The sequence below is a fragment of the Dromaius novaehollandiae genome, chromosome 14, assembly GCF_036370855.1.
Source record: "Dromaius novaehollandiae isolate bDroNov1 chromosome 14, bDroNov1.hap1, whole genome shotgun sequence".
NCBI lineage: Eukaryota > Metazoa > Chordata > Aves > Casuariiformes > Dromaiidae > Dromaius > Dromaius novaehollandiae.
The window spans coordinates 8,007,689-8,021,476 of NC_088111.1; the positions used below are offsets into that span (position 1 = coordinate 8,007,689).

At 35.6% G+C, this 13,788-nt stretch overlaps 1 protein-coding gene across 5 annotated transcripts in view; it reads right to left on the reverse strand.

Annotated features, from left to right (window-relative positions):
- Positions 1-13,788, reverse strand: part of TRRAP (transformation/transcription domain associated protein) — a 102,337-nt gene that overhangs the window by 10,921 nt on the left and 77,628 nt on the right. For all 5 annotated transcript variants that reach the window (XM_064520235.1, XM_064520232.1, XM_064520233.1 and 2 more), the window contains 4 exons: positions 12,683-12,847; positions 10,097-10,187; positions 8,204-8,403; positions 7,190-7,451 (listed from right to left, as the gene is read on the reverse strand). In XM_064520235.1, coding sequence (XP_064376305.1) covers positions 7,190-7,451; positions 8,204-8,403; positions 10,097-10,187; positions 12,683-12,847 — 718 coding nt within the window. The remainder of the gene's footprint in view (positions 1-7,189; positions 7,452-8,203; positions 8,404-10,096; positions 10,188-12,682; positions 12,848-13,788) is intronic.

The following is a 13,788-nucleotide window of genomic DNA, read 5'->3' on the forward strand; positions in this document are numbered from 1 at the left end:
GGTTCTTTCAGCCACATGCCCTTAAGCAAAATACTTTAAGGAGCCCCAAATACAGCACACGTACCTATTATGTATTAAACATTTTTTAAAGTATCACACTGGTCTTGAATACTATAGTAAAGTGGAAAGCTAACTACTACAATCATCAGCTTAGCACAAGGGAAAAAAGAAAAAATAGCGTACTACCAAGCAAGTCCATTACAGGGACATGTCTATCTATGAATCCTGGACACAAAGAAAAGGTAGCTGGTTCAGACTAACATAGAAGAGATACAAGAATCATAAAAGAAGAATCAGAGCATAATTGGTATGGGATCACACAAGAGCAATAATGCTAGCACTGTAGGTGCTGAAGGAGAACAAATCATACAATCCAATGGTGCAAACCAAACATACGCACAGAGCTGTACTACCTTTATTAATCAGACTGTTAGATATTTCATTTCATTTAAAAGAAATCTTTTAGTAATATCCTAAAGTTATATACAACTTAAACCTATCAGAATATGCCACCTCTTCTCTGTACACAGCTCTAAAATATTCTCTATTAACTGGTAACTCATGGAATTTCCAAAGAGTTTCCTACTTCACAGTCACATGGGCACTCGAAAAATATGCTGTGAAAATTCTGAATTGTATTTAACTGCCAGACAGACAGCACAGAAAGAATGCAGTAATAAACCAATGGATTAGATTAGATCAGATCATTTAGTGAAAGAGGAAAGTAACTTATTTTACAGCCTAGCACTATAATTTTTTGCCTGTTTCATTAGAAGTGATTTATTTATTTAAACCCAGCAGAGGCTTCTCACTTCTAAGAGATGAAAGAACCTCAACAGAGGATATAATGTGCAATCTGTGAGCAACTCCAGGACAAGCAGTAAAATTGCTGTTACTATTCTTCTTCTATTCGGAGCTGCAAGAATATTCTCTTTCTTCTTTCCTTGCTCAGATAACAATTGCACGCCACCACAGGGAGAACAGATATGACAGCCAAAGCAAAAATGACAACATTATGCAAACAGCCTGCTCTCTCCTTTGCGACATAGCAGCATTCCGGCGTGGCACTCCACTTGAGCACACGTGTCAGCGAGGTAAGAACTTTCTCAAGGTCAGTCTTCCACACTATGCAGATAAATCTGTAAAAATAATCCCTGCAACATCCACCATTTTCTGGGCAAACATCAATGCAATCTTCTCAACATTGCTCTCATTACAGTTTCAGAACACAGCAAATAAATAGATTAAATTTTCCCACAGATCTTTCCCAAAAGAGTGAAAATGAATAAACCACATAAACAAATGCAATCATGGTTTAGCACTTCAATACCACAACAGTGATAGATGAAATACAATCTGCAGGAAGATAAAATGCTGTCTGCGTAAACCTCATTAGTTATGACACCCAAAATTGTGCAAGTTAACTAACAGACTTGATTTCTTAAAATACATTTCTGTAAAAGAGCCTAAAATGATGCCATTTTAAGTTCAACATGCTACAAGTGAAAAAGCAAGAGCAAGAAAGAGACAGAGAACACTGACTCAGTATTTCCAAGTTTTACAGCTAAAGCGGAACAATCACAATCTTCATCATGGTTCAATACAATAGAAAATTAACTCTGAGATGAGCTTGAACCTTATTACAGAAGCTACTGTTCAGCATGTCACATAAATACAGTATTTTCCTAAGCTGACAAAAGTAAAATAAAACAATCCTGAGCACTACTCAGAGGTGAAATAGATTTAACCACACAAATATGCTATGACATCTATCTGCAAATGTGCTAGTAATTAAGTATATGCACACAGCAATTACTGGATATAAAAGATTTTTTCAGCTACAACTAAAACCACACAGAACTGATCATCCACAAGACTTACTTCTACAAACAAATACTTTTGTCCTTTTAGCTATAAGAATTCATATGCTTCTTTGTTCATCCTCTCTTTCTCTTAGATTTCTCCATTTTTCATGTTCAGGATGCTATTACTGAATAAAATAACTTGACGTAGGATTCCTTTTATTTTGCTATTCTGTTACTTAAACCAGAAGTCAGAACACGTAACCTAATATATCTAGAGCAGTGCTAGTACCCATAATACTCATGTTAAATGCTTTCAGGGAAAATCTTAAATCTATCAACCAAAAACTGATCCAAAAAGCCAACACATACAAAAACCTTTCCACTTATACATGGAAAAGAGTCTTTAATGAAAAATGCAGTTCCTTATGATGGATTTTAGAAATTATCATCACTCAGCAATATTCTCTTTTCTTTTTCTACATGGTACGGGCAGTGCATCTATTGCAATATCACTGTAAAACATTTATTATAATCCCAAGCCTACCCTCTAGTGAGCAGCGGGAGTAAATCACTTCATGAAAGTGACAAAGTTATTGAATCATTTATCTCCTGACTCCCTGGAGTGTACAAAAGTACCCTCAAATTGTAACTAGTTTTTGTGCTAATATGGGAATCACCAAAGTAGTAAAAATATGCATCAATATCATGCATTTCTTCAAAAAAAAGTCATTTAGCTCACCATGGGAATACCTCCAGTTTGTTGACATATCTATTTTAGGATTTTTGTTTTGTTTCCTAGTGGCAGATGGGAATAACAGAAAGAGTTCAATTAGTCTTTTCGTTCACGTCACACAGAGTCCATGTGAGGAGAAAAATAAAAAAATCAGCTATGAGAAAATAAAATGTGATACCAGACATTCCCTGTTGTACAAAGCTCCTCTGCTTTGCAGACAGATAAATAATGGCTTTGTTTCAAACAAATCCAGTTTTTCAGTACTTCCTACTGGAGAATACCTTCACAAGATAACATATGTTGGTCTAAAACACCTTACTATTTATACCATCTTTACTTAAAAGGAATAGGAAGTTCACCTCCTCATTTTAATGGCGATGGTCACAGAAGACCATGATACTTTTCAGACTGCATTTCAGCTGAGGAGGCTTGCTTTCCCTGTCCCCAGGGCTGCTATAGATTTTAGGGTGGTATGTGTATTTCAAATGAACACGTTCATTCAAAGCCTTGAATGCCTGAAAAATGACTACCTGAATCTATCCAGCCGAGTACAATTTAGAAACCTCGAGTTCTCACTGCTTTCAACAAAAGGACAAACAGGGAGCATCATTTTCCTGCCAGCGAGACAGACGTGACCTGAAGAAACCTTGATGGTTCTTTAAATAATTAGATAAAACTACAGCTTTTCTGTACAAGCCTAATTCTTTTTGAATAAGTGCTGTAACATCACCTCTCATGAAGCACCACAAAAAAGGAACTGACTTTTCTCAGCAAGATTGGAGGAAAAAGCTCCTCTGTCCCCTCCAAAACCCTTGACCTACAGAACAGAAGCAGACCATTTTAAACAAACAAACAAAACAAAACAAAACAAAAAGCAAACACTTGAGAACACTCAAGACCAAGGATCTCCAACTAAAGGACACCCATCATGTCAGATGCCAGGTAAGACTGAAAAGTAAGTTTAGCTCTGCAGAGTAGTTCAAATCCCTTGTACATACAATACTGAAGAGCAGCCAAGCATTCCCCAAGGCAGAAGAGCTGTCCTGCTCTGTACTTTTCTGAAGTTCTTTTTAATGTCACAGGAACTGTTAAAAAGCACTAGAAAAATATGAAAAATCTCAGTGACAGTTAAGAAAATAGTTCAGAGAAATATGAAGCAAGACTTCTGGCTTATCAGTCAATTCTAGAAACTCAAGACTACAAAGACCAGACCAAGGTCAATTATCATGACAATAATTCCAGTCTCTTGATCTGGATTTTCTGGATGACACCCTGTTATCTAAAAATTAGAACAGAAGTATGGAAAGACCTACCCAAGTAATACTATACTTTTCACCTGAGAGAAGAAAAGTTCCTTTGAAAAGTTGGAAATGAATAACGGCTCTTTCTCCTGCCCTCTCCCCCCACTTCAGAGAGAGACAAAGACTTGAAAAAGATATTTAACTTCTTTCTGATTGCAAAGCTGCTATTCATAGAAAAGAATTCATTGTACTGGGTGCCAAAACTTTCAAGAGACTTACCTTGCCCTTTCAAAAGTATATTGTGGAAGGTTCCGCCAGAATTCAATCTGGGCGGAGAGAAGGTTAGAAAGAAGCACTGATCCAAACTCTAAACTCTATCATCTGCCCAAAAAAGAACAATAGGGGCAGTTTTTCTCCTCTGTTCACTGCTGAGCGAGTTCTCTAAAAGGGAGCAATTCTCAGTATTTGCCTGTTCTTTGATGTCAAAGGTTTAGCAGAAAAGCAGAGAAGGAACAAAGAACTATGTATCTGAAGTTCCAAAAAACCATTCCTTTCAAAGTAAAATTTGTTTTTAAAATATATAATGTTAGGATAGAAAAAGATGACCGAGCAAAGCTCTGGTGGTCCAGTGTGCTTCAGACAAAGAATTTAGAAACTAAGTAATGGTGTGACAGTCCCCAATGGCTCCAAACTTTCCTGCCTGTAATTTGCAGGAACCAAGATGCATCTCAGATGTTGGTGGAAGAGGTTATGAAACTAAACATAGCTGAAAGTGTCTATAAAACAATCCTGTCAACATTAATCTGGAAATAACTGAAGAAAACATTTTACTCTAAAACAGCTCTGAGCTTGGATACTGTTGCAACAGAAGGCAACCACTGCAATTATCTCTCCATCATCTCAGTATAACTGATACTGCGTATCAGAGCACAAAGATTAAAGTTCTGGTGTGACAAAAGGGCAGAGTGAGCATGATTTAAAAATTGTTTCACATAATGTTAACACAGTCTTTGTTATGTTCAGTAAGGTAATTACAGTTCTCTTTATTTAGTTATGCACTTTTTACCATTATTGTAAAATTAATCAAAAACTTGTTTATTTTCTGCATAATGAATTATAAAACTGCACAAGAAGAAGATCAGCTTAATTTCATCTCTTTTCCCACACCTCATTTGTGAATTAAACACTGAGTTTAATAGATTAAAATAAAATCTAATCTAGTACTAAGTAAAATAATTATTTTAATCTGGTAGCCATTCATATTTCATCATAATTGAAAAATAAAATGTGGAATCTTCAGCGAAAGAAGCAGAGAATAAATTATGTATTATTATATTGAAGTTTACAAGGAAATGCTTTGCAATGATTTTACATTATTTTTCTTTGTTATTTTATATGCTGATCCACATAATCCTTTATAAGTGTTGTGATTAGATACCAAACCTGGAAACTTTAAATGCCATTTATAAAGACATGCAGAAAGTAAACAACAGCATGTGGAAATTGAAAAACCTATCAGTGCCTTTTTTTTTTTTAAGGAAAAATTAGAATAGGGTTGTAATTAAGTTTTTAAAATTGGTTCGCTAGAAATGTTTTGAAACCTTACTCTAAATTTTGCAGATTTGAGCCTAGTGTTTTATTTCATTTTCTTTTACAACTCATGAGATCCCAGATCTCCCTAACACTCCTACCTTGAAGGAAAAAAAACAGAGGGAAACCATAGCAGACCAAAATAACTCAAAACCAACCAAAAACCCAGCACACCAACAACATGTATAGCAATGAAAAAGTGCCTAGACTGTTACTGCAATGCACGGACATGTAAACCACTAGTACAAATGAAAAACAAGTCCAGATGTATTTTGTTTCTCTATAATCTTCAGGCAAAGGCACACAAAATGTTTCAACTACCATCTCCTTCCCTAGTAGCCTTCATCCATTAAATTTAATCATATGGTCCAGGACTTTCATTATCCACTGTCATGCAGCTGCTGTGCCTCAAAAAGGACATCATGCAATACACAACGTGCACAAGATATGTAGGTCATATCTACGACTGAGTTACTTTCACAAGATTCCCATCAGTTCACTTTTTTCACAATATTCTCAGTAAATTGCTTGAACAGAGAAACCACACACACACAAAAAACACGCACACGAAAAAACCAAACACACACACACACACACACACCACATACACGCTGAAAGTCTACTTGTCAAACTCCATGAACGCTCAGGAGCTCTGTTGACCTCAAAAATTTTAAGTTAAGGCAACCTTAAGTAAACTTGGAATTCTGAAAAGAATAACTTTTCAATGCAAGATTCACTTTTGCAAAGGAATGACCTTGATGTGGAAAGGGTATGTTTTTCATCAGCTGTGAAAGCTAAGATGAGGGAGTTTAACTCTTGCTAGGATCATCCAGGTGAGACTCCCAGGAGGATAAAGAGAAAAATAGATTCAGAAAAAGATGAAAACCCAGGTTTTCACTGAAATTTTATCTTTCCAGTTGTGAACTACTAATTAGCTTGAATTCTTCTGTTTAGAAAAATTTAACTAGTCCTTTTTATCTAATTTTACAGTCATCTTTAAGGAAAAACTGTTGAGTGTAGACAGGAATCCACTGATGCCAATAAATGTCAGCTCCTGCCATGTATAGCTGACGTGGTCTTAACACTTTTCAGCAAGTATATCAAGCCACATGGTATTGTACAGAGGCTTTTCTTATATTAAATCAACATCAGATATTCATCAAATATGTCACTCCTCTGATAAACAGAAGCTGAATGAAGTAAACAAGCTACTTCTCTAAAGTGTCTTTTTTATTGCAGCTGATTAAAGTTATTGATTCAATTTACCTAACAATTATGTGAACTTCTGTAATGAGATCTTTATAATCTAGCTATCCAAAACACTAAAGTAATCTTACTCATCAGAAGTAGCCTGTTTTGAAAGACTTCACACAATACTGTTAGTTTGGAGTTCTGGGGTGAAAAATTTCATTAAATTCTGTCATCCACCATAAAGTAAAAACCATTATTATCCTCATCTATGGCAGGTAATTCTAGGCAAATTGCAGAAATATTATAATGAACTACTCTAATATAACTTTAAACACATATGTAATTTGATCACAGCTAGGGTAATGAGTATACAACAATATACCACTAAAGTTTAAACTCATTCTCTATATTGTGGTCTTTCTTTCATTGGTTACTCCACAGAAGAAAGTAATAGACAAAATATTCCAGGTTTTGTTGAATGGCAGAAAGCTGCTCTCTCAAGGGAAAAAAATTGGAGGAAGCGTAAAAAAACAAAATGCTTTTCACAGGTAAACTTTGGGGGTGGGGGGAAGAGTGAATTTTCTCTGGAGAGTAAAAGTAAAATTCAAGAATATGTTTTAAAAATTTACCTGTTGTAAATTGTCCTTTTAACTTCTGAAACACAGGATCTTGAGCTGTCGCCTGTGCTCTCCTGGCTAGCGACTCTGAGGCCGCACTGGAAAACATCGTGGACACATTAGACACATTCTCAAGACCTACTCCAAAAGTGCTGACTAACTTCTTGACAAAATTGAGCGTATGAGGAGTGATTTTGGCATCCGAAACTGCTCCACTTTTCTCAAAGGCAACTGAATAGCACTTTGCCAAGCCCTGCTGCAGTTGTCTAAGAACCTACAGATAAAAAAAAAAAATACATATATATATATATATATATATATATATAAATATATAAAAATATATATAGCAAAGATACCCTCTCAGAAACATTTACTTAAAGCTAGCTTACTAAATTGGATCAGAGGGTCGATCAGAATGACAGCACTGATTCTTATTAGAACTGCAAATTAGTAAACTGAACAGCAGAAATACTGCATCACAAAGTGAGCCTCGCTCTTTTAACAGCAGCTAGGTTTTAGATTTTGTGTTTTCTGATAGATTAGAAAAGAATGTGGTACAAAGAAACCTTCTTCCAACAAGTTCTATAAAGTCTGTGCTAGGTAGACAGAACACAACAGCCTGCCACTCAGAGGCAAATAATAAAAACACAGTAGGATGTCCATCTGCTTTCTGGTATCATTCAAACTTTGGACAATAGTTACCATCTATCACAGACCACCAGATCAAGAAGAAACACAGTATCTCCAAAACTTAGCATAAGAATAAAAATTTTTGGTTAATGCCAGCAACAGCTGAAAACCTAAAGTTAGAGGCATTTATCGTACTAATACTTTTGGGAAGCCTCTGTACTGCTTCCAGAAATAAGTTCCTTAAAACCCCAATAAGGACTGTCAGTTATAGGAATACATCAGTTTACTAATCAAAACAAATACTTTTTTTTTTTAAACATAATTCTAGAGAAATATGTCACAACTAACTTTTCCTTAGATAATACATAAATATGAAGTCATATTAAAGCCAAATACCTCTTCATGCCAATTTTCTCTGAACCAGACCATCTGATCTACAATGCCTTCCAGAGAAGACAAAAGTGTTGGATGCAGTTCTCGCTGCATGTGCATAATTCTGCTGCACCGCCACATTGGTGCAGTGGCTCTGATCGGCCCAGGATCGGAGGCAGAGTGGGACTGATTTCCAACTGAACTTGGCTGTTGCTGCCCAGAGTCTGGAAAGTGCAAAAAAAAAAAAATCAAAACAAAAATAAATAATAAAAAACCTTTGATAAACTTGACATATGTCTGCATGAAATAAAAAATTGTTCCAAAAGTTTGCTTTATATTTACTCTAAATGTTAATCATATGTTACCTAATGAGTCACAGAAAATTTAGCTTTTTTGAAAGAAAACTCTGCTTCAAATGGTGTTCAGTGGTACAGACTTCCTGAAGTCAGAGCAAAATAAGCACTCTTCAAAAACACAAGAGGTGTAGCTTTAGCTTTTACACTACTGAACTGAGCTCTTGAAGCAATTGACATCTTTTCATATAGGATTCAATTACTTAAATTATGCTCATTTTGCCACTCCTCCCTTTTCTTGGTGAGTTCTCACATGTAACTGGAGGAATAAACATGCTGACGCCAACAACATGCAAATTATCTTAGAGTGCATCTTTTAGTACAACTCTCTCTTGCATAACAACTATATCATACAGTGATTACACACAGAGTTTTGGCTGACCAAATTATGACCCACTACTTCAAACAACATCAGATTTCAATGATCAGAGACCTCATTTAACCCACCAACACAGCAATAGTCTGTGGCACAATCAAGAGAAAAATATTTTATCAGCTATCACTGTACATCTGGCAATCTGAAGAATTTGGCACAGAACAGCTCTGTTGCTGGATATGAATGTAGCGAAGGAATCAAAAAGAAAACATTTTTAATGAAAATATCTTGTTTTAGTCTTACAGTATGTCAGCATCTCTTCCTACTCTAAAGGGGCACCCAAAAAAAAAAAGACATTCTTTAAATAGTGCCATTTAAATTTTTATGCAGAAATTTAATGGACCGATTCACAAGTGAAACGGGCAATTAACTAAACAATGCACTTTGTAACAATGAACACAGAAGAGAAAGGAAAGTTTTTCAAGTCTCTTTCCTGGGATTCCTAAGAGATTATATGCGACAAAAGAACAAGTAAATTTGTGGAATTGCTTGACATAGTGATTCTGAATAGGATTTATTCTTGAAAAAGTGGTGCGCAAATCCCTCAAAACGTTCTCCCCACTTCCCATACCTTTGCTCAAAACAGAAATTGCTTTTATTTTGTGTTAACTTAGATGCTCATTTTACTTGAAAGTTCCCCATAAAAAGTAATTTTGGAAATGTTAAAGTACAGATTATTCACAGAAAGCAGTTTATCTCACTTGAGCTACATGAACTAGTCTTTGGTTAAATTATTTTTGATGTTTGACTCATTCAAAAGGAAACAGAATGCCACGTGGTTCATGTTTCTGAACAAAATTAGACAAGAACAGCTTACATAGAAAACAATGACTCTCTTCTGTATTTATAATCTAACAATTTTCTGCCTCTACAGGTAGAAAAAGTAAAGAATGTGTGATTCTCAATAATTAACGTGACACGAGACTGAAGCAGATGGAACTCTTCTTGGTGAATATTTTATTCAAGAAATTTCAAGACAGCCCAAGCCATCTGTAGACTTAACTTCACAGAAACAAAAAGAACCCAAACAAAGTTTATCAAGAATTTTTTCCTTAGATTCTCTACAAAACATATCAACTTCATCAAGGCTATTTCCCCAGTAAAGTCAGGGAGAACACACAGTAGTGACCAAGCTACAAAATGGGAACTCCAAAAGAGACCAAACAATGTTATTGTTATCAAGCTCACCGCTTTTGTAGCGCTCTCGTTGCTCTATCTTCAAGGTCAAATAAAGGGTCCTGATAGGGAAGTAGACAGCTTGGGGATATACTCTTCCCACCTATTTAAAGATATACATACATTTGCTATTTTCTTAGTTAACAAAAATGGACTATAGATCAAGTCAACAAGTACAGGTTCTCCTTGTAAATGAGTGCATCAGAAATAATTATTTGCTTGTTTTAAATAATATGGAAAACTAGGAAATTAAAGACCGTTTCAGGAACAGAAACCCAAAGAGGATTAAATGGTGACTCTCTCCACACACAGTTAAGGCACACCTAATTAGGGCTTTCATATCATATTGCCTAATAAATCTGGAAACAACATAATGCTAGAGTACCCAGGCCAGCTCAAAGATCTTACTCACACACATAACAGAAGAAAAACAGATATAATGACACTGTCTTGTGTTTAAATTAGGCCACAATTCCCAGCGCCCAATACTACAGGATAAGCAGGCACATTAGAGAGCAACTATATTCCACCTAATTGCAGCAGTTAATGTAAGGGGATACCAATTTAACAAAAAAAAGCTTCCATTAAAAAAGAAAAAAACTAAACCCTCAGCATTCCCTTTAAAACTCTACAAATCTCAGTATCTATTAAAGGAAAAAAAACAATGTATCTAAGTACTACTGATGATAAGAGCACATCTCAAGACATGATAAGAGGCTTCTCTAGCCACAATTTTATTAAATCATGTATTGTTCATACATCCAAATGCGTATGGTAAACGGTAGAAATTTTGTAATGGCAATTCATTGTTCAGTAATATGATACTGATGACAGACTACTAATATGACATATTATGGTTCATGCTGTCAATCAAGAATAAATTAAAGAGAATTGTAAAGGCCAGGTTCTACTACTTCTGCAAATTTATGGTTTCAAATCAGTAAAACAGTTTCACACCAGTAAAACACAAAACCTGTTTTTTTAATTGTATATTCCTTCTATGAACCCAAAGATTAAAGGCAAGATTATCAAAACTATCTGCAATATTTATAGCCTCAGATCAACCTACAGTAGGACTCACTTATGAAAATTTTACACAGAAGAGCTTATCAAATAAGAAGCCTCTACAACTCACTGAAATAGGTTTTATCTGTCTGCTGTCAGGAAACATTTGAGCACACTGGTGTCGCAAGACGATACCAAGTTATATCAATCAGATGTCTTGCTTTAATTACTTTGCTTTCTCAAGCTGCTTGGGTGCATGGCCTCTTCAAAATTTCACTTTGATTTTACAGAGAGAGGGGTAAAGAGAAAATATATATACATACATATACACACACACATATATATATTGTGTGCAGCAGCAGCAATGCACATGCAAGCACACAAGGGCATATTCTCTCTCTATGAGAATACACATTCTCTTCCCAGAGCTCTGAAACAGAGTATGGGTAAGGGAGAAGTATGAAGGGAGCTGGACATCTCAAAAATCCATCCAGGGTGGAGGAAGGGAAAGAATAATACTGGGTGAGAAATCCAGAACAACAGTTTTCCTTTGCCAGTTTCCAGGAACTGTGGAGCGCTGTAGACAGAAGCAGCCTAGGTTAAAGGCTGTCGGGAGAATTTCGTATGTTCACCTGTGCGTTAACAGGAGAGCTTCATGTGCTCACCTGCATGTTAGTAGGACTTCACAATTGTTTTAGACTAACCTGAGTGAACAATCATATCAAAATGCTTCCAGGGTTTGTGCAAGCTAAAATGGAGCTTAAGCTAGTCAGTGAACAGGTAACATCTCTAAAAACATGATGTTGAGCCCTGTTCACACCAAGCAATAACAAAACTACCTAGAAAACAAATCAACAGAAAAACGTCGCAGATTTTCCATCAGTCTAGGCAAGTCCTAACTAGCAACTTTATACTGAAATACAGGTACACTTTCTTTCTGTTCCGCTGACTCTGCTTCAGAGCAGACAGGAGAAGGCAGTAAAATCTTAAAACCGAAAGCAAGATTAATCAAAGCTCATCTGTCAGTATGGAGGTACAAATCCAGGAAGCCAGATTCTTCATCTAACTCCCTAAACCTTATCCTTATTCTTCTACTCGCTTGACACATTACACTCAGCATGGAAGTGTACGGAGCCTCCGTAAAGCTTCCCGATGGTGACAGCCGGAACACGCTTTTTTAAAATCACGTCTAATAAAAAACAAAGCGCTAACAAAACAGTTTCTCCATCTAATCACTAAAGCAAAAAATTCTTTATTCCTGCTCTTACATTACAAGCATTTAACTATACATTTTCAAATGCATATGTGTACCATAATGTTCACAACATATCGTAAAAAAATTTCAGACGGAAAGCTATAACGTTTCACACAGATATGGCATACAGTTTCACCGGATTTAATCTCATTAAGTAACACTCACTTTGAAAGTAACAACATTCTGCTTACAGAGAGAAAACAACACATACATTTGTTCATTCAACAACCATTACAAATAATAGCATTTTTAAAGCTTGGCATTCTCTTAATTCACTTTTAAAAATATTTATATCTCACCTTGAGAACAAAGAACTAGTAATGATCTTTTGTACCTACCTGACTAATGAGGTTGAGCAGGAGTTTGCCCTCAGAGCCAACCAGGCACGTCAACAGCTGGGGAATCCAGGCCAGCCACTGAATAGGCGGGACACCGATACAGTACTTGTCTACTGCATCTGCTAATGTGTTCTTATCATCATCGAAGCTCAGGAGCCAAAGAACCTAAAAAACAGTTTCAAGAGGACATCTCAGGGCTTAAACAAATTCAGAATGTGTCATTTGGATTATGCAGGAAAAAAAAAATGACATTTTATTAATATGATACTGTTTTATCTGGAATCCTTGCAAGTGTCAAAGCTTACTTGGACACAAGAAGTTGCACTCATTATACCTTGCCAATGTCATTTTTTCTCCTAGAAAGGATGTTAAAGGATATTAAAAATATATGCAAGCGTACTGCAAAGCTAAGAAACAAGAAAGAAAAAAAGCCAGTGAAGTTGACTGCATTCCACAAATTCTTTGGTTTTTTGGAAAACAAAGAATGTATATAGAACACGAACTTTTCAGGTAAATTAACTCTGATGCAAAAACTTGAATATTTGTTTGTTTTTTATTATTATTATTTTAACTGTGCAAGCCTAATGAAACTTTTTCACATGTGAATTTAAATTCAAACATATTACGCACTGACTATTTGGCTTAAGCACCCAAAAATAACTGAAGTAAAACTTGGAGATTTGACAACACAACACTAATAGTTAACAGGAGGACACAAAGGTAGTAACTGTGCTTGTCTAATGTACTAAAAATAAAAATAGTACAGGAAATTTCAGAAAATTAAGCATTCATTTTGTCAGAAGATTGCTTGGGAGAATAAAGATTAAATTAATTACAGCTGACATTGCAGCTGTAGCAATCCATGGTTCCTATCACTGATGGAGACAGAAAGGACACCTCTTTAAGCCGACCCCAGGTAAGTAGCTGGAAAAGGTGTCTATACAGAGCTGAAATGCAAAAATAGAACAAGAGAGTGCTGTTAATTCTGTGGTTTTGACTTTGCTAAATATTTGACTAAATTAAAAAGCAAAAGTAAAGAACACCAGAAGGTTTATATGAAGTTAAAAATCACTTACAATTATGTAACCAGATAAGGAGAATAATAA